This window comes from Quercus robur, chromosome 4 (genome assembly GCF_932294415.1).
Source record: "Quercus robur chromosome 4, dhQueRobu3.1, whole genome shotgun sequence".
NCBI classification, from domain to species: Eukaryota; Viridiplantae; Streptophyta; class Magnoliopsida; order Fagales; family Fagaceae; genus Quercus; species Quercus robur.
The window spans coordinates 83,251,451-83,277,398 of NC_065537.1; the positions used below are offsets into that span (position 1 = coordinate 83,251,451).

The 25,948-nt window shown below is 34.3% G+C and overlaps 2 protein-coding genes, 2 long non-coding RNA genes and 1 pseudogene across 4 annotated transcripts; 1 reads left to right on the forward strand and 4 right to left on the reverse strand.

The window, feature by feature from the left end:
* Positions 1–378: 378 nt before the first annotated feature.
* Positions 379–1,273, reverse strand: LOC126724036 (uncharacterized). Its single transcript, XR_007654578.1, has 2 exons — positions 841–1,273; positions 379–501 (listed from the first exon to the last, which is right to left on the reverse strand). It is a non-coding gene; the product is annotated as an uncharacterized LOC126724036 (long non-coding RNA).
* A 124-nt stretch (positions 1,274–1,397) lies between these two features.
* Positions 1,398–5,846, reverse strand: LOC126722782 (clustered mitochondria protein-like). Its single transcript, XM_050425931.1, has 4 exons — positions 5,781–5,846; positions 5,271–5,379; positions 5,092–5,181; positions 1,398–1,568 (listed from the first exon to the last, which is right to left on the reverse strand). The coding sequence occupies exons 2-4, from the start codon at positions 5,358–5,360 to the stop codon at positions 1,398–1,400; spliced, it is 351 nt and encodes a 116-aa protein (XP_050281888.1). The 5' UTR covers positions 5,361–5,379; positions 5,781–5,846.
* Positions 2,537–4,310, forward strand: LOC126724031 (uncharacterized). The gene is made up of 2 exons (XR_007654573.1): positions 2,537–2,990; positions 4,004–4,310. It is a non-coding gene; the product is annotated as an uncharacterized LOC126724031 (long non-coding RNA).
* Positions 5,847–7,096: 1,250 nt separating the features above from the next.
* On the reverse strand, positions 7,097–9,001 carry LOC126724025 (AAA-ATPase ASD, mitochondrial-like). Its single transcript, XM_050428121.1, has one exon. It carries the CDS (start codon positions 8,946–8,948, stop codon positions 7,368–7,370), a length of 1,581 nt encoding a protein of 526 aa, XP_050284078.1. The 5' UTR covers positions 8,949–9,001; the 3' UTR covers positions 7,097–7,367.
* Positions 9,002–16,496: 7,495 nt separating this feature from the next.
* On the reverse strand, positions 16,497–25,732 carry LOC126722783 (clustered mitochondria protein-like; annotated as a pseudogene).
* Positions 25,733–25,948: the final 216 nt, after the last annotated feature.

Here is a 25,948-nt window from a genome sequence, read left to right on the forward strand (position 1 = left end):
CCAAATAATATTTTAATTGCCACATCAGCGCCACGTCAGTTAATAGAGTGTTCCGTCTACCACCTAGGATTTTGCCATTAGAGCATTGACGGTAGAGACAAAAACGAGATCGCATTTTTTATTTTAGAGATTAAAAGTGGTGAAAAAAAAAAAGTTAGGGATCAAAGTGAAAATCACGTGAAAATGTAGGGACGAAAATGGGTTTTATGCCTAAATTTTTTTGATATAGCCTAATAAGTTTACTCAGATGCAACCCAAAAAAAAAAAAAAAAATTTATTTTAAATACTTTTTGCAAGAAATGACTCGTTCAACCTTCTAGAAATATCCAGTGTCCTTGTAGAGACTTGATATTTGAGTTTAGCAAATTCTTGTATGTCTGACCATAGAGTTTCTGAGCTAACATTCATAAATGACGATTGATTCATCCTTGCAGACGCCCCACCATTAGACCTTCCTTGCCCCTTAGAAGGCTTTCCTGAAGATTGATGGCCTCCTTGGTCCTAAAAAAATATGAAACATAAAGAACAGCCTTGGGTCAAGATTTCTCCATCAAGAGTAAAATTTCATGTTACCATTTCCATTTAAGAAAATTGAGTGAATTTAGTAAAGATTTTAGATTCTAAACATCATTTAATATTTTAAGAAAAAATTTAAACTTTCTTCTGAAGAAAAAGATGCAACTTAATTGCTTTGATTGTTGTACAATTACAATGACAGACCACAAACTGAGGGAACATATGGCCTCAAGAGTTAGCTCACAAAAAGCTCAAAGCTGAAAAGTAGTAAAAGCCAAAAAAACCATAAGAAATCCTGAAACTATTGATCCATGTTTCACATACCTTTTTGTGGGTTCTGGACTGCATATTATTGGCAGCAACTTTTGAGCCAACAGCTTGAATACTTCCAAAAAAGCAGTCGAAGAAATGTGATATAGCTGGCGCAATATCATGATGCCCTACATCTCTCAAAACATCCTGCTCCAGAGGGAGTCAGTTTAATCAGACTAGGAAGGGAAGAGTGGATGTGAACAGGAAATGTGTTTCCACATGCATGTGTGCAAGCTATGCCAGACCGCCCTCTTGTAGGCAAAGTTGATGGTGTCTATCTCTAACACCAACGGCAGGAAAAAGATGTCACATTTTACAATTGACATAGTAACATGCGACACCTCTTTGCAAATTATTGTGGTGAAACTGTGGAATTAATTGAAACAATGTAGACATTTTGTAACATCATTTATAATGTAGAAGCTACTTAGATTATGCTTATCACCTTGAGGATGTGCTTTGCAGACCTAACAACAATCTCATTATAACAAAGATCCCACAAATGTGGTAAATGTTTTGTCCCATCAGCCACCTGTAGCAAAGCTCCAGACATGTCAAAAGCAGTACAGTCATTTGCAGAAAGATGGAAAAGTTATGAACATGACAGCTTTAACACAAATAATAAATTTCAATTCAGGCATTGATTTAGGGTTGAAAAGAATGTCCTCATGTGGTTCAGTTTCAGATTGGGAAGAAGCACAATCCTTAACATTCTCATCCCTCCCTTCTTTTGTTACATCCTGTGAACAGAAACAGAAAGAACCACATATTGCAGATTACTAAGAGGAAATTAAGCCCCCTCCCATAAGCCTACACGTTCTCTCCCTCTCCCACTTGTCTTCTCTTTTGTAATTTCTCTCTTCTTGTTCTCACCGTCCTCCATGGCTGATCCACTGAAGGTCCTATATCCTTACCACCACTTCAAATAACCTCCTCAATAGCTTGAATCCAACAAGTATGATCTTCCATGAGTTTTGGCTGCCCCAAACAATGCTTTTAGGGTAAGTTTTCCATTGACCCACTTCCTTGATTATTTCGTTTATGGCTCAATGCTCATGTGGGGTTGATCCAATGGATGGGGATAACACTTTGGTAGGGTTAACTACGATTTTTGGGATGTGGATATGTGATCGTTGGTATTAGGGTATTCAACCATGGAGGTTTTGGGCACTTGGTTTATTGGAGGAAGGAGGGGCTGACTTTTATGTGTTTTACGATGATTTTTCTGTTTTGAGTTGAGTTGTTGTAATGATTTTTGTCATATGTAAGAAGTTGATGAAATGTTAACTATTACTTGTCATAGTGATTTGAGAATGTACTTGTGCATGCCAAGTGTTTGGTATATTGCCTGTACGAGTTATGGGATTGAATTTCTTGACTCTTGTTGTGATGACTATTATATGAGGTTATTGGTTGCATTCGTAGTTGTTATCATGTGCTAAAACATGTAGCTTTGAGGTTAATCAAGTTTGAAAGTTTTAGGCATGGTATTAAGATTATAGTAATTTTATTTTGGAATTGTAAATCTATCCTTGACAGATTTGAGTAAGCTGCATTACATGATTTTTAATAAATTATAGAAAAATAATTTTGAGCCGAATTTTTTATGGTACATACTACACATATAAGAGCTTATCCATATTTAATTCAAGTTGATTGGATAACTTTTCATGAACCAAACGGTTTTTACAAAAGGGCTAACCTGCTGTGTAGTGAATCTGAAAGTACGACATGTATGTTGAGATTTTGTGAATTTACTTGAAACCCTTCTTGAGTGGGTTGACTTGTAAATTCTTACATTTTCTTCTACATTTGTTTTACTTAGTTAACTTTAATAATGGTTTGGTTTAATCTCTTGCAATAGTGTATTAAAATGCTTTGGTTGTGTTATGGTCTTTTGGATCACTTGTATGCTTGTCTGATGTCCCTTGGGAATAGGTGCCTTGGGATAGTCAAGTTAGGCTTAGGCCCTCGATTTGATTTTAGGGGACCATTTTCAATTTATGGAGACAAGTTTGAACGTACTTTGTGATAGGCCTTGTTATTGATAGGTTTGATCATTGTATTTCTAGGTTTCGAGATTCTTGGTGATGGACCTAGTAATTGGATTGCTTGCTTAGGTGGTGGTGCCTGGTTGAGGTAAAATTGGTTGGCCTCCTGAGGTAAGTAACTTTTAATGGGATTTTTGGAAAATAACCACGTTGCATAAACTTTATTTTTGGGTCAAACACATTTTGGAAAATTATTTGTGGAACTATGTTTTCTTAAAAATATTGTGTTGTGACCCTATTATATATGATTGTATATGAAAAGCGCATCATGTTAAATATTGAATATGGGGAAATGCATGATTTGTTAGTATGGAAGAGATAAACATCTTTGATATAATTTTTGGGAATGGATTTTATGGATTTGATGCATTATTTGCAAATTCAAAAGATGTTTTATCTTGACTTGTGATATTTGAGAAATAGATAGAAAATGTTATTGACAAGAAATGATTTTGGAAAATTTGGGAACCTTGTGAATATATTAGGTATTTCAATGGTTTTTGTGAAATTACTTAAAATTGAACCGTCTTTTGAATTCATATTATCTGTGAGCTCTTTATGTTTTACCCTTGTGCCGTGACGTGTGATTACCTAGCTAGATACTATAGTCTGTGTGACATTGGTATCTTAGCACCCGTCTTTGTGACGACATATGAGTTCCGTCTTTGTGATGGCATTGAGTTCCGTCTTTGGGATAGCAGATGAGTTCCGGCTGTGTGTCGGCGATGAGTTCCGTCTTTGTGACGGTAGATTAGTTCCGATTGTGGGTCGGCGATGAGTTCCAGCTGTGTGTCGGCGATGAGTTCCGTCTTTGTGATGGCATTGTCACGTGGTCTTGGGGTTAGATTTCCAGGTTTTAAAAGGATGTTTTGATAGCTCACAGTAAATATGTTGAAATATTTTGAGAAAGCTTGGTGCTACATTCTTTTAATCATTCTTGTAATTTTATTAAGAAAAATGGTTTTGCATGATCCAAATGGAAATTCCCAAAGTATAACATGTTTTGTAAAATGCCCATTATCACGAAACTTGCATTTCCCCTACCCCCATGAATTATGCTACTTACTGGGCTTTAGCTCATCCCACTCTCCAACAGTTTTTAAGATAAATTTGCTATACCTCAGGCATGGAGCTTGTTTTATTGGTGGTGATTGGAGCATTATGCTAATTGAGGGATTTATGCTATGATTGATTGGTGACTCAACTTTCTAAATTTATTGAGGCCATAGCTAATTCTATCGAAGGTTGGGCCCTTGAGGTTTGTTAACCTTGGGCATGGTAGGCATAGATTCTATCGTCCTGGTTGCCTTTCCTTGGAAGGATTGTGATATGATGTTGATCCATTTGGAGTTTTGGAATTCCGTGTATATTTGGAGACATTATTTGTAATTCGTATTGTTTGTAAATGTGTTATAGAGTTTTGACTTGTAATATGGAGATCTTAGCATGGTTATTTATCCTTATCATGTGTTGAGGAAAAAAAATCTCTTACATTCTCGCTCTTAATGGTTCTTCTCTCACGCTTTGGACCCTTCTGGGTTTGGGGTGTGACATTGCTAATTCTATAGGCCCGTAAATATCCCATTCGCTTAACACATTAGTAAACCGGAAATAATAATGACACAAGAAACGGACCATAGGCATGATGGAGGTGCTACTCCAAAACCATATCCAAAAAAATAATAATAATAAAAAGGAGAGAAATAGAGCGAGAACTCGCAGAGTTACGATTTCAAGTATGGCGACCTTTACTGCAAGAAATAGGCAAATTGCTAAAAATGACTCCAATGGGGGTCAGTGTATAACTCAATTTGTTGCTTCAACTATAGCAGCTATATTCACACCAAAGCAGCATCTAGAAACACGGATGCATTACACACAAAGATATTGTCATTTAAGGGCATGACAGATTCTGCTAATTCAAGGCCATTGAGATATTGTCATTTAATAAACACGCATGCATTACACACAAAGAAAAAGTTCAAATCACTGCTAATTCCATTGTGAATCATACCGCAACATATATAATTGGCACATAAAGTGAGTTAGCAGTAGGTAGTCCAATACAAGGTAGGGAAAAAAGGGACAAAACCGATAAAATATAAATAAATATTTAATCAAAGAATAAACTTTCTAGGATGCAATACACTCCTAACAAAAACACCACTATACAGCAATCAAAAGTTGCGGTTGCATTTGCCACTCTTCTCACCTGTTCGTTAACACCTGCAACTGTTGAAGAATCAGTGGTCACATGAGCATCTCCTTCAGACTTAAATTTTGATCTTTCTGCAGCTTGGGCCTTCTCCCATAAAGCAGACGTTTATATTAAAAACGGAACATATAAAACAAGTTCCAAAGTGTAGTTAATATCAGAATGTCATTACTTACCTGGCAAAAGGCAGTAATTAATTCTGGTCTCAAGATACAGAATCTGGATCCAGGTCCAGTATAGTTTGCATCGCGAGGATTTACTCTCATTAAATCCAGAAGATAATGCCTAGAAAAAGTAGAAAGGAGAAAAAAAAAAAAAAAAAAAAAAAAAAAAAAAAACATAAACAAGTGCACATGCTTTATAAATATAAATAAGCATGTTATTTTAACAGTTGTGGCATCATCATGAATAAAGTCAGAAACTAGGAGCATAGAAACAGAAATTTACTACTATATAGCTAATAAAATGTCAATATTTAAATCATCAAGCTAGCTAGCTAAAATAATGTTTCAGGAAAATGTGTGCTTAAAGTGCTGGGTACTGGAGTTAAGCAAATTTAAGCATATTTAACTAAGAATTTTTAACAAAATTTAGTTATATATAAAGAAATCCAAGCACTAAGAAGAAGAACGTAACCAAGTAGTTAGGTTTGTATGACTAATAGACCAATCCAAGAGAGTAATCACCTGTCATCACTACCAACAATACCCTCGCATTCCACTGGGGCAGCTAATTTGGAAACATTTCCAGATCCATCTAGGACAGTGTGTTAGCAGCCTCAAGAACCTAAGGATAATAAAATCTTAGCACTTCTAACAAGGAAACTCATTTCACAATTCACATAGACAAACCCAGAAAGAGAGATCAAACTGGAATCTTCATTGAAATAACATGTTCTTATAAAGCATACCAATTACATTTACACCATAAATGAAAATTATATATTATTTTTATAGGTATAAATGAAAATTATATTTCTTGTAAGACAGCACAATTAAGCCATTATGGATATCTTAACCCAAGAGAAGTTTAAGAAGTACTCTCACATAGCAATTAACAAAGACATATTATGCAAAATCTGAAACATGACGTGCAACAAATCTTATATGCTCCCTCACCTTGGAATGAAAATCATCATTCCAACATATCTTCTTGTCATTGTCAACAGAACCGTACAGAAGAGAGTCTTGACTTATCCCCTTGAAGAATGCCAGGTAAAACGCTCTGCAACGGAATGTATAAAAGCAATTGAGGGCCAGCTAGAGATCAATCTAAGCAAGCCAAAATAGAAATAGCAATCATGAGCAAAAGCTTCCAAGTATGTGCACAAATATGTACTAACACAACACGATTTAGTAAACACAAGCAAAAATTGCTGATAATAAATAACAGGTCATATAACTAATGTTACTGTAAAAAAATGTTTGCCAACGAGTCCATCAATAAAATTAATAATAATAAAAAAAAAAAAAAAAAATTTCTACAAGTGCTTATATTCTTTCTTGTCGATAAGAATGTCAATAGAGTTGGCTGCAAAAGAAGATGTAACTAAGACTTTATGTGAGAGAGAGAGCCAGGAACAGGCAAACAAAAGCATGAAAGAGAAAGCAATCCCAGTATTTTAACAAATACCTTGGCAGAAAATATGTGTTATATCATAAAAACACTTTAAGAATAAATGATATATCAAATACAGTACAGATCTTATTTTTAATAATGAGCTATAGGCCATTGCTCAACTAGCACTTCTATCTCCCACAATAATTAGTTGTATTGTGAGATCGTGAGTTTAAGAACCATTGGTGCATGTGTAACTTAACAATAAAATTTTTTTTTGACTTCTATTTTGGCAGTATTTTATTTTTCTATATTCAAAAAAAAATTAGGAGCCTAGAACAGTACTACAATCTACAAATACTTGGCGCTGCTTTGACTTCTCATCTGTTCTTTTTATATAGAAAAAATAAAAAAATATAAAAATATAAAAGCATGAACAGTATGGTAAGGTGATGAGTCCCGCTTGATTCATATTTTATCGGAACAAAGTAGTTCTTATTGAATCTTATAGGAACAGAGTAATTCTTATTAAACAAACTAAAATCATACAAACATCTACACGCTACAGCCTAGTAGACCAGTAGTTCTAACCACCATAGTACTATTACACATCTTTTCACATTCTTCAAGCATCAATATAGCATATGATGGCTTTTAATATGCATAATGCAGAGCACACAGGAACAAATTCAGTCATAATTGTATCCTAGTTTACTTCAGGCGGTGACTCCATTTTCTTTCACCTCTTTACCCAATGTCTTGTCATCTTTCACAACATCAACACCATTCTCTTTGACATCTTTAGCTAACGACTCATCAACTTTCACATCTTCTTGAGTATCTTCATGCTTCTCTTTCTCTTCTTTCTCTGCCTTTAACCGTGCCTCTTCCTCAGCCTTCTTTGTTGCTTCCTCTTTGGCCGTCTTAAAAGCTTCAATCAATTTCTTTAAACAAGTCTCAGCATCTTCATTCTGTGACTTAGGCATCAAATTCTCAGCAACATCAGCAGGAGTCATATCGGTTTCCTCCAACAAATGGTCAATGGTCGCAAACAATTCATGTGAGTCAACATCCAAATAATTCTTGGCAAGAACCTTGAATGCTTCAAAGCCACAATAGGACATTTCTATGTGCATGTCCATACGTCCCCTCCTAATGAGAGCCGGATCAAGCTTTTCCACATAATTAGTGGTGAAAACAATGATCCTCTCTCCCCCACAAGCTGACCAAAGCCCATCTATAAAATTCAACAAACCAGAGAGAGTGACCTTACTACTACTTTCTTCTTCTCCTTTGGCCATTTTACTAGCGGGGTCCTTCTTTTCCTCATCCTTCTCTTGCTCCTTTTTCTTTTTTCGTTGACCCGTAAGATCAAGTGAGCAATCAATATCTTCAATCACAATAATAGACTTACTTGTCGTCTCGATCAAAAGCCTCCTCAGCTCCGTGTTGTCCTTAACCGTCGTCAATTCAAGATCATAGATATCATAGTTCAAGTAGTTAGCCATAGCAGCAATCATGCTAGACTTACCAGTTCCGGGAGGACCATAGAGAAGATAGCCACGCTTCCAGGCCTTGCCAATCTTAGCATAATACTCTTTTCCCTCCCTGAACTTAATAAGGTCATTGATGATTTCTTCCTTTTTCTTCGAGTCCATGGCCAAAGTGTCAAAACTTGCTGGGTGCTCAAAAGTGACATGGCTCCATTTGGTTGATCTGTAGCCACCCCAATTCTGACTCGGATTGTTGATGCACAGCTTCCTTTGTCGATTTCTCACCGTTATTGCTTTTCCTTCTTGCAGGACATGATTGATGTATTTCCCACAGAGAGTTTCTCGGTGAGATTTATGGAAAGTGAGCTTGTAATACCTCTTCTCCTCCACCTCTGGGTAGAAAGAAAATGACTGTGTTCTTGGGGGGATTTTCTTTACACCCCACCAAACCTTCATGCCTTCATATTCATCTGTAACTTCTTCGTTCTCGTCCATGCTCAGTTGTACAGGTTGACTGCTGTCTTTGACAACTACTGCTTTAAGATTTTTAGCTTCGCTGGAGGACTTGCTACTGAGGTATGTTTCAATGGCAGCATAGGCTTCACTGCGCTTAAGATACTCGCCAGTGAATTCAGGGAACTTAATTTGGATATAAGGGTACACGAAACTAGTCAATTTCTTAGTGTGACTTAGGATTAGGCTACGAAGATGTTGAGGGAAATATTTGTCAAAAATGGCCCAAAGAAACATTGCAGTCGCAATCAGAGAGCCTAGTTGAGACCATGTTTCCCCCATCATCATCATTTTTCTCTTCTGAAACCTTTTATGAGAGTTGTCAGAAGAAAACGTTTGCTGATGAAAGAAAACTCCGAGCTACGTTATATATAGAAATTAAATTGTACTGCTAGCTGTTATTTCTTGTTGAGTAAAAAATAGAATTTCTTATTTATTTATTTATTTGATTTGTCAATAAAATTCTTGTGTGCTAAGCTTTAGAAATTGACAGTGATTTAAAGCCAAACCTTTTAACAAAAAAATGATTTGAAACGGCATCCATCCAGAGATTTTAATACACTATGCTGTAGCACCAGGATAAAAAGACCTGGTTTTTAAGATCTTAAACCAGAAATGTAGGGGGTAGACACCATACAGAGAATGAGAAATGGGCCGTGCGAAAAGAACAAAAGCATGAGCACAGTAATTTACCCAAACTCCTGACATGTATGATAGGAAATATTTAGACAAAGCAGAGAATAGCATGAGAAAGCACCAAGCATAAGAAGGAAAATGCATAAATGTAAGACATCATATACCATAAATATGCAATTTAACTAGTCTTAAAGCTATCCTCCATCCTTCAGAACATGTGCTCAACATAAATTTTTTTTATCTTTTTTTTTTTTTTTAACATTAAGGAATAGCATAAAAATGGACAATCTTTTTTTTTTTTTAAAGAATGGGCAATCATATTACAAAAGGACAACACCCCTAATTTTCACCGCAATTTTTTTTTTTTTATAAAGAATGGGCAATCATATTGCAAAAGGACAACACCTGCACCATCATGTATATCTTGAGTTTCAGCTTTGAACATGTGTCGTAAAGATGTTCACCTGAAGTGACAAGTCAGCATGAAGTGAAAAATGTTTGTTTTTATTATTATTATTATTTATTTATTTCTTGCTTGCCCCAACAAGGGCCTTGTGTAAATGTTAGGGATAGGTTGTCAAAACAATTGTAAGGACACGAATCGTAACGAACCGTAACGGTGTTGGGTTCGCACGTAAAAAGGCCCAAACAATATCATTTGTAGAGCGTGGGTTTGAAAGGCTAGGCCTTGGTCGCCAAACGGTGGGTTTTACGCGATATCCATACATGGTTAAGTCGTCATCGCCCTGAGAGTCTTTCTCCTGGAGGCGGGCTAGGAGGCTCTGGATTCTGGCCATTTTTCCCAGCCTCCTTCCTTGGCTTTCCTTCTTTCTCTTTTATATTAGCCTTTTATCCCTTATCCAGCGTCCACGTGTGGGTTTTACTTTCCAGGACTGATACTTGTCCCATCAGCCCCTACCCAGAGTGGTTGGGGGTGGTTGTAAAAGCTGAGGCGTATGGTCCTGCCAAGTGCAGAGTGTTGAATGGCAGTAATGGCAGCTTTTCTTTTGTCCTTAGCCGTTATTCTATCCAGAGTCTTCCTCTTTATTGACCTAGATATTTTAGATTCTTTTTCCAAACTGTTCCTGTACCGTTTTTGCCCTTTCTTTTAGTGAGACCTCGGACATGTCGAGGACTGAATCGTCCTCGGCTGTATCCCAAGACCATTTTGTACTTGTATTACCGAGCCTGGGCTATAACCTTCCTCGGCTCGGGCCTTGGACCCCAACGAGTAAAATGGGCCAGGGCCCCAAATCATTGGGCCCCACAACAATCATTAAAAAAAATAATAATTAAAAAAAATAAAAAACAATTTGGTCGCATTCCAATCATCTGATTTTGAATTAACTTGCACCTCAGGGATACACATTTCCTATAATTCTGAATTATTTGTGGGGACTTATATTTCTGATTACATTCTTTGTATTTGAAGAGTTATTTGTGGATGAGTAGTGTGTTGGTTTCTTTATATGCATGTTTGTGATAAAGTTGACATTTTTTTACAGGAAACTCGGCAATATTGTCTCAACAACTATGATATGTACTAAATATTTTTATTGTTTCTTGTTTATTGCTACGGGATGTGGATGGTTAGATCTTTTAGATAAGAATCTTTATGACTTTGATTTCAAATTTGAATTCTATTTTGAATTTAAACTTTCTTTTGGAAGGAAATACTAAATTAAAAGGGTGGAATAAATTCAAATTACATTTCCTAAATAAGTTGGGTCATTATCATTAATAAATTTAATGCCAAAAGATTTTCTCTTAAAAGTTAAATTTGAACTTGAATAAAATTTGACAAGTGAAAAAGTGTCGTAAATATTGAGATTTGGTGATTTAGTCAAGTTTTCAAATTGGAAAGATATTTGGTAATAATGCCAATGTTATAGAAAATATCACAAAAATAGCAAAAGACCCAAAAATAGGAAAATACTGAGAAAAAAGGCAACCCGACGCGAGACCCGGAAAACCGACCTGATAATTTCAGCAACATCTCGGGCTGGTCAATCACCTATACGGGTGGGTTTTTGTGTCGGGTTGCAGGTTATTCTAAACCCGACCCGACCCGCTATTTGCTTAGACCCAAAATTATCCAATGTCCTTGTAGAGACAAATATTCGAATTTAGAAGGCTTGCCTGAAGATTGATGGCCTCCATTAGTGGGTGAGAACCAAGACAAAATTTAAACCAATCCCGATTGGGTTTCAATACCCAGAATCAAATACACTGTAAAATTTATTGGAAGAAAAAGAAAATGCGAGCAGAGTGTAACAATGAAAGAGAATTGAAAAGTGTAAACTCATCTTATTGGTTATTGAATTCATACCTTAGATTCTGTATTTACAAGAACTAAGTAACAAACTCAGCTTTCAGAACTGCATGAATAAGTAATTGCCACAGAGTATTGATCAGTTGAGAGGGAGCAATATGTTGTCATTGCAATCAAATAAAACAACAAGACAAAAGACCAATGGCAAATTTTTTATTAAATTATAAACCAATCCCAATGACCAAATTTCTGCTAACTGTAGTTCTATATATCATTTGTCTAAAGTTACTTTTAATTTTTATCTTCTTCTTCTTCTTCTTCTTCTTCTTCTTTTTTTTTTTTTTTTTTTTTTTTTTTTTTTTTTTAATTTTTATATTGCAGGAAATTTTGGGAGGAACCATCCAAGTCCCAAATCTCACAGGAGATGTAGTCCTCAATGGGAAAATTTCATTTATGACGTTTTCTCTGTTGGGGTTCTGTCATTTCATTTTCAATTTACTAATGCAACTCATGAGACTTGATTTTCGGACTTGACCCCCACAATGGAAAATGTTAACGAATACCCTAAGGGCATTTGTTGGTAAACTATTTTAAGAAAAAATTTATGGGAAAAGATAAAAATAAAATAAAATAATTAATATTTTGACAGTTTTTTTCTATTTCCCATAATAGTTATTTCAAAACTTCCCTAAAATGGTTTGTTAGTAATTGTTTTAAGGACATTTGTTAACTTGGCCCAATGTTTTGTACTAGATGACTACTTGTTCATACTATTTTGTATTTTGTGTTTTGCATGAGAAGACCTATACTCAACAAAAGACCAAAGACTTGGAATCAATTGTGCTTTCCCAACTTGTATTTAGTGCCTTGTTGGAAAGGGTATCATAGTGATTAGCGAACACTAGCTCATGATATTTGAGAAGATGCACACTCAAGATGAGGCCAAAAACTTCAGTTTCAAATTTCAATATGGGAAGCACCAAACATTTCATTTGGAATGGCATACTTGTATTGGACATTTGACATGCCTAAGCCATTTCTACATGGGCATTTTTTAAATTAAAAAAAAAAAATGCAAAATGCAGTTGGGACACAAAAACAAAAAGAATTGAATACTCTTTCAAAGTAGAATCATAATCTATCTTCTTGAATACAGTGCTAATCTCAATAAATTCATAAATATATACTAAATCAAAACATATCTATATGAAGATACTTTGCAAGCAAACAAAATACCAATAAAAATGCTTAATTTGTTATATATTTAACATTATATAAAATATAAGTGCTTAATAATATATAGAAAATATAAATAAAAATGTATTGTATTTTATAATTTTTTATAGGCTTGTCCTGCAGTACTCATGTCTTATTTTTTAAGAAAAATTATGTGTTATTGTGTCATTCCCATACATGGGCTTCTTAAGTTTCAATGGTGCTTTAATTTCATGGGAAAAGTTTCATAGCGATGACTAGTCCATAGCATTGGTATTTTAAACTTTGCATCATTTGAGAATGCCCTAAGTCAAGAAGATGCCAAAAACTTTGGTTTCAATGGTTTAGAGTTTTTGCATTATTTGAGAAGATGCACACTCAAGAAGAGGCCGGAAACTTTGATTTCAATATTACTTTCACGGAAAATGTTTTGTACGTAGTGATGACTAGCCCATAGCATTGGCATTATCACTCATGTGATTTGTTTTCTTTCATCTGTAATTTTGCAGCTATGTCCTACTCAAGAAGAGGCCAAAGTCTTTGGTTTGAATGGTACTATATATCTTGGAAAATGTAGTTGTGACTAGTCTATTGGTGCCAGCTTTGAATTAATTGACAATACCTAAACTCAAGAAAATTAAGGCCAAAGACTTTGGGGCAATTGTGAAGACTTGGACTCAACTAAATGCCAAGGACTTAGGTCTCAACAAACCAACTACCTTTATAAATTCGTATCTAGTGCTTTCTTGGAAAGTGTTTCATAGTAAATGCTAGTTGATATCATATTATGAATTCTGAACCTAGACCACAGGAGTTGAAGACTTTGACGTACATTATATCTTTACACCAACCACCATGGAATTTGCCTTTCAATAAAAAATAAAAGGTGGAAAAAAAAATTATTCATTTTCATTGTGAAAAGGAAAAAGACTAAAAGCATATGTGCTCTCACCAAAGAGGTGAAAATGCTATGACTATTTTTTAAAAAATAGGGATGTATCTTCAATGTGAAAAAATAAAAAATATTGGCGCAATGAGCCGGGTCCGCCCTTGGGCAAAGGCCACTTAAGCCATTGCCTAGGGCTGCAAAATTTTTAAATTATAATTATTTTTATAATTAAAAAAAATGTGAGTTTCGTCACTTCAAGAAGGCCTCTAAAATGGTGGGATTAATAAAAGCCCAATTCATTTGAAATCCTGAATTTTTTAACAAAAATAAAATTATATGAATGCATTAAATTATCATTAAAGTTAATTTTTTATAACGACTTGAGATTTCAATTTTTTATGTCTCTCTTCCACACAATGGATTGTGTCATCCAATCTTTCACATGACCACACACAAAATGATATCTCTCTCAATACCAAAATCAAATTTGGAAATTAGATTTCAATTTTCTTTCATTGTGTATCACTTTATTTAAGGTAAATTAAAAATCATTTAAAAAATATGTTAAAGGTAGATGTTAGAAAACTTAAATTTAAAAATATAATTAGTAATTTTGTTTATCAAAAAGCGAGAAAATGAAATTAAAAGCAAAGTTAAAATATCAAATTTAATAATGATATTTAAATAAATTAATAGAGGTCATCACAAAAGGAAAATACCCTGGATTTTCAGAATTTAAAAAATTGCTAGCAAATGTGGCTTAAGTTTCTTCCCACAAAGCATCTGTAAGAAATTTTTAATTTTTTTAAATGATGAAGCCTCATCATATTTGCTAAACAGGATTATTCTAAATTCAAACACTCATTAATTAAAATTTTAAAATCCATCAATCACACTTATTACCACATTAATTTATAAAAGTTTATGTAGTAAAATGTGTAATATTTTTAATATTTTCCAAAGAAAAGGGAAATCCTAAAAACCCAAGGAAAAAAATCATAAATGTGGTAGACATTAGATAGCAGCTTAAGAAATACACCTTTTAGATTGCACAATTTTTTCACTTGTATTGTGATCAAGGATAATGATAGCCTTACATTGTGTGTGTGTGTTGAAAGACTTTCCAAGAAAGTAATAAATATAAGTTAAGAAAGGATAATTGTTGCTTTCTTCAACTGTCATGATCCAAGTTATCTCAAATAATTCAAAATTCATAATACTAGTGATATAGACTAGTATTCACTATGAAAGAGTTTCCAAAAAGGCACTAGATATGATTTATAAAATAATTGGTGCTTTGTTCAATTGTCATGGTGTAAGTTATCTCAAATAATGCAAAGTTCATAATTATACTAGTGATATAGACTAAATTTATTATGAATTTTTTTTTCAAGAAGGCAATAAATACGAGTAAAGAGATGACAATTGATGTTTTTGTCTTTTGTTGAGTCTAGGTCTCCTCAAACAATGTCAATGGCATGGGCAACCCATCACAACAAAACATTTTCCAAGAACATAATACTTATTAGGATAGAATTTTCCTTATGACCAAGAGTTTACATAGACAAATAATTTTATAAAGGGAAATGCTAACGAGTGCCCTAATTAATAAAAATTTGTCAATTCAATTCTTGTAAAAAAAAAAAGTGAAAATTGTTGTGTTTGTATTTTGAAGTATTGCTCATTATGAATTGTGTATTATTTAAGATAATTATATTGACCATGACAACTAAAAGCTTCTTGTCCATTGTATCTTCCACCCACCACCATGAGTGTTTTTTTTTTTTTCACTAAAAAAAGAGGTAGAAGAAATTTTTTTCATTTTCATTGAGGAAAGAAAAAAAAAATATTGGAACGGACTAGTTTATGTGCTTTTTACCAGTGAGGTTTTTTTTTTAGTAACAAAGGACAAGAGGTGAGATTGGCCCAACAGGATAACAACTGAGCCAAATTTATATCTCTTTATAGAAAAGGGAGAGAGTAATGCTAAAGATACCATAAATTTTATTATATTGTTTTTATAAAATGATGTGTTATTAATCACAAAAAATATATATATCAAATATTCATATATTATGTTTTAAAAATCTATTAATCACATTCGTTTATTGTGTATAGTAAAATATGTAGTATCTTTAACATTTTCCAAAAAAAAAAAACCCAAAAAGTCAAGGAAAAAAAAATCGTTTGTTTGATATTAAATAGCATATATGAAATACACCATATTGATTGCACAAGACCATCCTTCATATATAAGAGAAGTTATCATATTAGATCGTCTTGTAGAGTATCCCCTCTCATATTTGGAGGCCTCTACACATTTATGAGACCTATGTATTGTAAGAGAACACACCATGAAACAATATTCTCATAAGGTTCTGCATTATGGCATCAAATTGTGCATCTCCCTCAAAAGTAACATGGCATAACCCTTTATTTTCATCTTTTGAAACTGCTAGCAATGCGAGTAGCTTCCACCAACAAGGTATCTCTAGGATTTTTTTTTTTTTTTTAATGATGAAACCTAATCATGTTTGCTAATTGGGACTATTCTTTATTTATTACTGCCTATGAATGTGACTTTTGCTAATGGTTGGAATGAATGCTACGAATGTGATAGTTGTTGGTTTGGATGAGCGCTACAATAGGATTTGAAAGTTGCCTATTGAACTTATGCCATATTTTGGAATAAGGTAACTTGTTTTTAGTGCTTTAGAGTACCACGTCAATATTAGTTGAGTAAAATTTTCCAATGAATGGAGGATTTTCTTCATCAAAACAATGACTTCTAAAACTATACAAAACAAAGAATTAGAAAGAGAGTTGATTCTCAAACAAAGGAAATAAGCTCATCTCATTTTTGAGGGAAATTAACACACTGTTTTGCATATTAAACATTGAAATGCTTTCACATGATGCTCCGAGATTGCTCAAAATTTAATTAAAAATCAAAAGATAGGAAAACTAACTAGTTCATTCTTCAGTCAGAACCTAGAAGAATATATTTAATCTGTTGGCATGAGAGGTTGCTAGCATGATCTCTGGAGTATATGATCCTGATTATTGGTTAAAACGAAAAGGAATACCTATCGGTCAACGGGCACATCTCAATACGCTTTATAGCTTCTGAGAACCATGGATAAACGGGATTGTTCATCACTCAAACAGACAAAACAAAAGGCTCTGATGCCATATTGGAAATCATTCCAAATCTCATAAATAAATAAGCGGTTTCCTTATCGATCAGCATAATCTCAACTGTGCAACAATTCAAGCTGCAGCTTTGGCTTTTGCTTTTTGTTTCTTGGCATCTAATGATGCTAAGCCTATGCCCAATCCAACAGGAGCCTGATCTTCTTGCCCTGATGTCAATTCATCATTTTTGGAATCCACTAGGCCATTTGAAGGATGGCCATTGGCTTCCTTCTTCACTCCATCAATTTCCCCACCTTCTGCCGCATCAGGGGTCATACCTGAATTGATAATATTGAGGAGTTGAGTAAGTGGTGGCAAAGCTTGTACCGGAACGCCATGTGGACGTATCAAGAGGCCCCTAGCTGCAGCTTTTTTTCTGACTTCAGCTGCTACACAGGCAGCTCTTTCATCAACTCCCCTCCCTTGAGGAGGATTGTCACCAATTATCGCAACATTAAGAGATTTATTGACAGAAGTGCCCGAACTCCCAGACCCTCCAGCTGTTGCAGCAGCTTGGAATGCCTGTATTAAGTCAGGATGGGCCTGTCGTGCAACATCAAATATCAAACGAGAAATCCTAAGTACCCACCAAAAAAGAAATAATATATCTTTTAGGCAAGTTAGGACAGCTCCAAGCAAGAAACAAGCATCTGATTGATACCCAGAAGTGTTTTCAGTTCTCAATTTTTTGTTTTGATAATTCAATACTTGGGGGTGGGGGAATATGAACCTTGGACGTCTCCATTAAAAACACTAGAAGGTACCAGTTGAGCTACAAGGCTGTTCGCAGTTCCTACTTTTTTTTTTTTACTTTGGCCAAAATACACTGTTAGTCCCTAAACTTCAGTCCATGAACAATTTTGTTCCTTAAGTTTTAAGTGCTAGCTTTTAGTCCCTAACAAACTTAAAGAAATCCTTTTAGCCCCTAGAAAGCTTAGAGTTTAAAAGTGATCACTTTTAGTTGATAATGTATCTAATTGAGTGATGACATGAGAGTTTTTAATTTGGTCGCATCATATGAGTAAAAGCAACTATTTTTAAACTACAGGGACTAAAATTTCTTGTGCGCTAGACTTATAAATTAAAAATTAGCTAAACTTTAGGGATTGACAGTGTATTTAAAGCCTTTTTCTTTGAACAAAAAATATAATTTGAAAAGGTATCCATCAAGGGATTTTTATACACTATGCTGTACTACCAGGCTAAAAAGACCTGGGTTTTAAGAACTCAAATCAGAAATGTAGGGGTTGTAGACACCATACAGAGAATGAGAGGCCGTGCAAAAAAGGACAAAAGCATGAGCACAGGGAAGCATTTATATCTATCAAGCATAACCGGTTCTGAGATCTGATCCCTTCCCTTTCATCTTGGATAAAGATGAAAATGTCCAGAACAAATAAGCAAAAAAAGGAATCCAAAAGTACCTTCAAAATATCAATAGCTTTTTGAGCAGAAGCTGCATTCAAAGCTTGGCCTTTTTGCTTTTGTGCATACATCTGTCAAACAAGGTTCACAAAATTCAGAAACCAAAAGGGAATACAGAATCTCATTAAGAACACAAAACAACTGTCCAAAAAAATCTATCACAAGTTCACATCTACTCAAGGAGATCATATATTACCTGTAACTCAAGCATCTTAAATGTTTTCATCCAGTTTTGGGAGTCACGTGTCCTCCTCACCAAGTTTTTTGACAAGTATTTCATAGGTTTTCTTCTCATGCTGGCATGCCAAAGGCAAAAATTAGTGAATTATAATTAATTGTGTCCCAATTATACAAATTAAATTTTACCAAGGCACATACCTGGTGAGAAAGCTTGAAGGCACCCATACAATTGAAAGCAATGGTAAGAGCATGATAGCATACAGCAGTTTGGATATGTTCCTCACCTAGAAGCCTTTCATTTTTTTTCAAAGCTTCTTGCAGATAACGAAGAGCTGTGTTCATATTTCCAATGACTTGGTACATCATTGCAACATTTATAAAAGTTGCAGCAACATCAGGGTGATCTGGGCCTGATGACAAGCTTAGCAAGAGCAATGCCCGAGACATGTGCCGTAATGCAAGTTCTGTTTGGTTAAGTCCATGGTAGAAAAGAGCCATATTGCCATAACTGCAGTGAACCAAGAATTAGATCTCTATGTGCCTGTAAGAGAGGGTTGCTTGGACACTAAAAAGAAAACAAAATTGTCTCCTGTTATACATGGAAATAGGAACAAATCTTTTTTTTTTTTTTTATAAGTAATATATAGAAACAAATCTATTTCATGTTACACATGATTTTCCTAACTCATTCTGAAAACGGCATCCACTTTCGATTTCATTATATGAGAATTCTTATTTTTATTGGTAAATTATGTACGCATAAAGTGGGTCTTGAACTCATGACCTCACCCTCTAACTTGCACTTAGAACAGAAGGAGTCATTTGAGAAAGAGATCATTGGCTAATATTTGAAATAGTAACTTGTAGTAATTGAAATAACCACGACCGTAATTGGTTTTTTTTTTTTTTTTTGGGGATAAGTAAATAACTACATTCAATGAGTTTATATCATCAAACACTACAAATTGACAGATACTATCCAAACACCTCAGTGCATTAAAACAAAAGAAAAGAATAGAAGAGCATGCCTGTGAGCAGTGTCAGGGTGGTCCAAACCTAGGCACCGTTCATTTATTATCAGCCATGTCTCCTGCATGATACAAAACCATTGCAAGATACCTGAAAAGTTAAGAAAGGGAACACCGATCAGGCTAAGCAAATCATAAACAAATTTTCATATTGATCTGTTTTACTCTTGTAAGTGCAGATCACTGAATCGAAAATCAATCTTATAACCAAATAATAGCTAATTTAAAGATGCATATATTTATAATCAGTCATGTCTTGCAGGGGAACATTAGTGCCTGACAGCTTTGATCAAAATCAAAGTACAAGAAGCATAAATTTTTATATCACTAAGATCAACCAAAAAATATTAGCAACAAATATGCAGAATCGTTTTAGTTGAGATGTCTACCGACAGCAATTAGCAACTTCCCGATGCATTGGACCAGTAACCTGCAACACAATTTAAAAAAAAAAAAAAAAATTATAAACCATACCAAAGGAATTCAAAGAGGGAAAAATAATGGAATAACATACCTGCTGAAGTATTGAAAATGCCTCAGAAAATAATGTGTAGGCTTCACTAAGCATTCCCTGGAACAAAGAGTCACATGACTAAATTATAAATACCATATCTTTCCATACAAGAATACAAAATAAAAAGTCATGGCGACAATCACTCAGCAGAAGTTTTAATCTCCTGCAATAGGTAGTTGTGTGAGTTTTCATGAAATCTATCTAGACTGGTTCTACCTAGTGTACGTTTTATCTTAACAGATGCCCTGGAAAAACTCTTTTAAAGATTCAAATAACTCCAAAATAACAGTATATGCTTTTTCAATAGTAAATAATAGCTTAAAACAAATGTTGATTCAATTTTAAACCAATTTCACCAAGCATTAATATACTCAAGATGAATATCACAATTGCCACCAAATTCATGATCCAAAATTATGTTTGGGATTGTAAATTTTTTTTTTGATTAATGTGGCATTCTGTTGACTACAAAATACATATTCATGCAAGGATCTCAACAATAGAGCAATGCACAACTCGTACCTCAGCCAATTGGATTTTACCCGTTTCAACAAGATCCTTGGCTTCTGAACACAAGGGAACTGAATGTTTCACTACAGGTTGGAGATTCATGATGTCGGACGTTTGGAAAGGTGCTGCAGAATTAAAATCATATTTGCGAGCTGCAATAGTTATGCCTACCTGTAAAGAAAACCATATTCAAGCAAGTTGTACGCTATTTCAGAAGCTTAAGCTTACCAATAGAAATATTAACATGAGATACACAATTAGTTTCATTAAGGCAGATAAATTTTAGTGCTTGAACTAACTAGAATTGAGCAGGGTTGCAAAACAGGAAACTCACATATTCAAACTAAATCAAATTAAGCAATCCCAGGTCCCAGCATATTAAGAATTTACGTGGCTGTACTCAGGTTCCAAGAACTAATCTTATTCCACAAGTACTTATCGAAATAGGCAGTGTATACCAAGAAAAACATATTAGAAAAGTGCTGCTTCAAAGTTTTGGACAATAGCTAGTTTCAAGAAGACCAGCTAGTTTGGCAAGTGTGGTATAAGTTTTCTGAATTCTGGAACTGAAATTTCTATCTAATACTTGGGTTTAAAATGAATTTCGAAGCTGAGTAATCGTGATAGACAAACTGTGGCAATGAAGTAACGAATACCATCATTGTTCACACAGGTAACATGGGAACCAAAATATTTACATCCATTTCTGTTGTTGCAACTATACATATTGCAACTAAAATAGCATATTCTGGGACTCTAAGCACAGTAATTTACCCCTACGATATATAGTAGTTGCTTGTGTTCAGATATTAACAAATCAATACTCGTGGAACATGATTTAAGGCATAATAAGTTAGACACGTCCAACTATAAAAGTCCCAAACTCCTGACATGTATAATAGGAAATATCTAGACAAAGCAGACAATAGCATGAGAAAGCACCAAGCATAAGAAGGAAAATGCATAAATGTAAGACATCATATACCATAAATATGTAATTGAACTAATCTTAAAACTATTGTCCATCCTTCAGAGCATGCGTTGAACATAATTATTATTATTTTTTTTAACATTAGGCAATAGTAGCATAAGAATGGACAATCATTTTTTATTTATTTATTTATTTTTTTGGTAAAGAATGGGCAATCATATTACAAAAGGACAACACCCCTAATTTTCACCACAATTTATTGTGGCATTATGAAATTCAAACAGGTATCAATTTGAGAAGATGAACTTATAATTACCTTCTGGCAAATATTCCGTATAACAGAAACTTTCTTTACACGTGACCTTGCATCCTCTGGCAACTCAAACTACAACAATGAGAAAATATATTTCAAACATATACGAACACACATTAGACATGAATCACGGAAGGAAGAAAGAATGTGCTTGAGGATCCCATATAATCCATTTTATTTTCTGCTGCATCAAAAGGAAAAGGACCAATCTAAAATGTTATCCCATTTCAGAATATGGCCCCTTGACATCAGATGATGTACTATTGGAAAAAAAAACCACAGTAAAAGATCTCCCGATTGCACAAGTTTTTTAACTAAGCATGGAAAAAAAAAAGTAACAATAATAATCACCTAATTAAATTTTTTTTGATATAGCCTAAGAAATTTACTCAGATGCAACCAAAAAATAATATTTTTATTTTATATACTTTTTGCAGGAAATGACTCCTTCAACCTTCTAGAAATATCCGGTGTTCTTGTAGAGACTTGATAAAAACTGATACCTCATATTTGAGTCTAGCAAATTCTTGTATGTCTGACCATAGAGTTTCTGAGCTAAGATTCATAAATGACGATTGATTCTTCCTTGCAGACGCCCCACTTTTAAACCTTCCTAGCCCCTTAGAAGGCTTTCCTGAACATTGATGGCCTCCTTGGTCCTAAAAAAATATGAAACATAAAGAACAGCCTTGGGCCAAGATTTCTCCATCAAGAGTAAAATTTCATTTTACCATTTCCATTAAGAAAATTGAGTGAATTTAGTAAAGATTTTAGATTGTAAACATCATTTAATATTTCAAAAAAAAATTTAAACTTTCTTCCGAAGAAAAAGATGCAACTTAATTGCTTTGATTGTTGTACAATTACAATGACAGACCACAAACTGAGGGAACATATGGCCTCAAGAGTTAGCTCACAAAAAGCTCAAAGCTGAAAGCAGTAAAAGCCAAAAAAAAAACCATAAGAAATCCCGAAACTATTGATCCATGTGACACATACCTTTTTGTGGGTTCTGGACTGCATATTGTTGGCAGCAACTTTTGAGCCAACAGCTTGAATACTTCCAAAAAAGCAATTGAAGAAATGTGATATAGCTGGCGCAATATCATGATCCTCTATATCTCTCAAAACATCCTGCTCAAGATGGAGCCGGTTTAATCAGACTAGGAAGGGAAGTGTGGATGTGAACAGGAAATGTGTTTCCACATGCATGTGTGCAAGCTATGCCAAACCGCCCTCTTGTAGGCAAAGTTGATGGTGTCTATCTCTAACACCAACGGCAGGGAAAAGATGTCACATTTTACAATTGACATGGTAACATGCGACACCTCTTTGCAAATTATTGTGGTGAAACTATGGAATTAATTGAAACAATGTATACATTTTGTAAAATCATTTATAATGTAGAAGCTGCTTAGATTATGCTTATCACCTTGAGGATGTGCTTTGCAGACCTAACAACAATCTCATTAGAACAAAGATCCCACAAATGAGGTAAATGTTTTGTCCCATCAGCCACCTGTAGCAAAGCTCCAGACATGTCAAAAGCAATACAATCATTTGCAGAAAGATGGAAAAGTTATGAACATGACAGTTTTAACAAACATAATAAATTTCAATTCAGGCATTGATTTATGTTTATTTTCCATAGTTACATGCTAATATTTAAGCATTCACAAACACTTACTTTTCCAATATAGTGAACATTAATTCCATGAGCATGGATTGCTTCAGTTAATGTTTGTCCATCCATAGGTGAAACTTCAAGCGTGCATGCAAAGATCTTGTACAAACTTTGGAAGCACAACATTTGCAAGATATGAACTCACTTTCCTTACATTTTCTTCATCTTCTGCTATCTCCTGGTGAAGGCAAAGGGTCAAAAACATATCAGATATTTCTTTTCATTTTTTTATTTTTTATTTTTTTTACTTTCTGGCTGAAAATTAGCAAATTTAGAATCCAATAATCTTCACAAACAATATTAATAGGTTCAAACTTGCATCTTGACTCCCGGACAACTTAAATTCAGTTAAGTCATTAGGGTTGAAAAGAATGTCCTCGTGTGGAAGAAGCACAATCCTTAACATTCTCATCCCTCCCTTCTTTCGTTTCAGCCTGTGAACAGAAACAGAAAGAACCACATATTGCAGATTACTAAGAGGAAATTCAGGGCACAAGCTATTTCTTATTATATATACCGAACAGAAATTGAACTGGTCTTACATGATGATAGTAACATAAACATGTGATTTATAGTTTCATGCCCAAATCCAAGTAAATACACAATTCCTTAAATGAAAATGTACCCCCACAACTACTGCACCCACCAGATTTTTTTCCGTTAATTAATTTTAACAAAATATAAAAATATATACTCCAATTCAACCTTGGAATTTGCTATTTCTATAGGCCCGTAAATATCCCATTCACTAAACACTCTAGTAAACCAGAAATAATAATGACACAAGAAACGGACCATAGGCATGATGGAGATGCTACTCCAGAACCATAACCATAAAAGAAAATAATAATAAAAAGGAGAGAAAGAGAGCGAGAACACGCAGAGTTACGATTTCAAGTATGGCAACCTTTACTGCAAGAAATAGGCAAATTGCTAAAAATGACTCCAATGGGGGTAAGTGTATAACTCAATTTGTTGCTTCAACTATAGCAGCTACATTTACACTAAAGCAGCTTCTAGAAACACAAACATGACAGATTCTGCTAATTCAAGGGCATGGAGATATTGTCATTTAATAAACACGTATGCATTACGCACACAAAAAGTTCAAATCACTGCTAATTCCATTGTGAATCATACCGCAACATATATAATTGGCACATAAAGTGAGTTAGCAGTAGGTAGTCCAAGAATACAAGGTGGGGAAAAAAATAGACAAAACCAATAAAATATAAATAAATATTTAATCACCGAATAAACTTTCAAGGATGCAATACACTCCTAACAAAAACACCACTATACAGCAATCAAAAGCTGCGGTTGCATTTGCCACTCTTCTCACCTGTTCTTTAACACCTGCAACTGTTGAAGAATCAGTGGTCACATGAGCATCTCCTTCAGACTTAAATTTTGACCTTTCTTTAGCTTGGGCCTTCTCCCATAAAAGCAAACGTTTATATTAAAAATGGAACATATAAAACAAGTTCCAAAGTGTAGTTAATATCAGAATGTCATTACTTACCTGGCAAAAGGCAGTAATTAGTTCTGGTCTCAAGATACAGAATCTGGATCCAGGTCCAGTATAGTTTGCATCCAAGTAAGAGAGTAGGTTCCAGAGCTAATATATTGTTATCACATAATTGGATCTTCAGATTTGAGAGGTTGAAAATGAAGGAAAATGTGGATGGGATCAAGAAGTTGTTATTTGAGAAAGAAGGGTACTCAAGTGATGTCAAGTTTGCCATATATGAAGGTAGTCTTCCTTCCAAATTTATTGTCGTTGAGGTCTAACTCTTGGAGCTTCTTATGTTCACACCAGCCTGTAAATTAGTTATTAGGTTCTACTATTGTAATTATAATTTTTTTAAAGAAACTATTCTAATTAGTCTAAGCAATATTATTGTGAAGAAAAACCTACCTTGGGCAGGTAAAGTGCCCTTCAGTCCACAACCAATCATTGACAATACATTAAGAGAAGTCATAACTCTAATTATTTTATGAAGAAAGCTTTTATCAATCGATGAACAATCCAAATACAACTGCTTGAAGTTGTTTAATTTACCTAACTCTAAAAGAAAAAAAAAATTAGAGGTATGTAAATTGACAAAAAGTGATCAATATGATAGAACATGAAGTAGTAATTGCAAAACATATCAAGATACCAGACAGAAATATAGAAGTGAATAAAGGGTAAAAGAGAAATTTTACCATTTTTAAGTGAGTGTAAAATGGGAATTTCAAATAAAAAGTGGAAGTAAAAAGCTTCAATATATCCATTTCCATAGTGGATTTAATGGTGTTAAGGTGTATGGGAGGTGAATGCAACTTATTTTGTAAGTAAAAGAGGTTATTGTACAATCTAAAATTAGGAGGGAGATCAATGCAATTTTCCCGGTTTAAATATCATATAAATATTTTTTTTTTGTCAAACTTTCGTGTGCATCACACACGTTAACTGCTAGTATAGTATATAACATAAGATGCCTTCCGAAAACACAC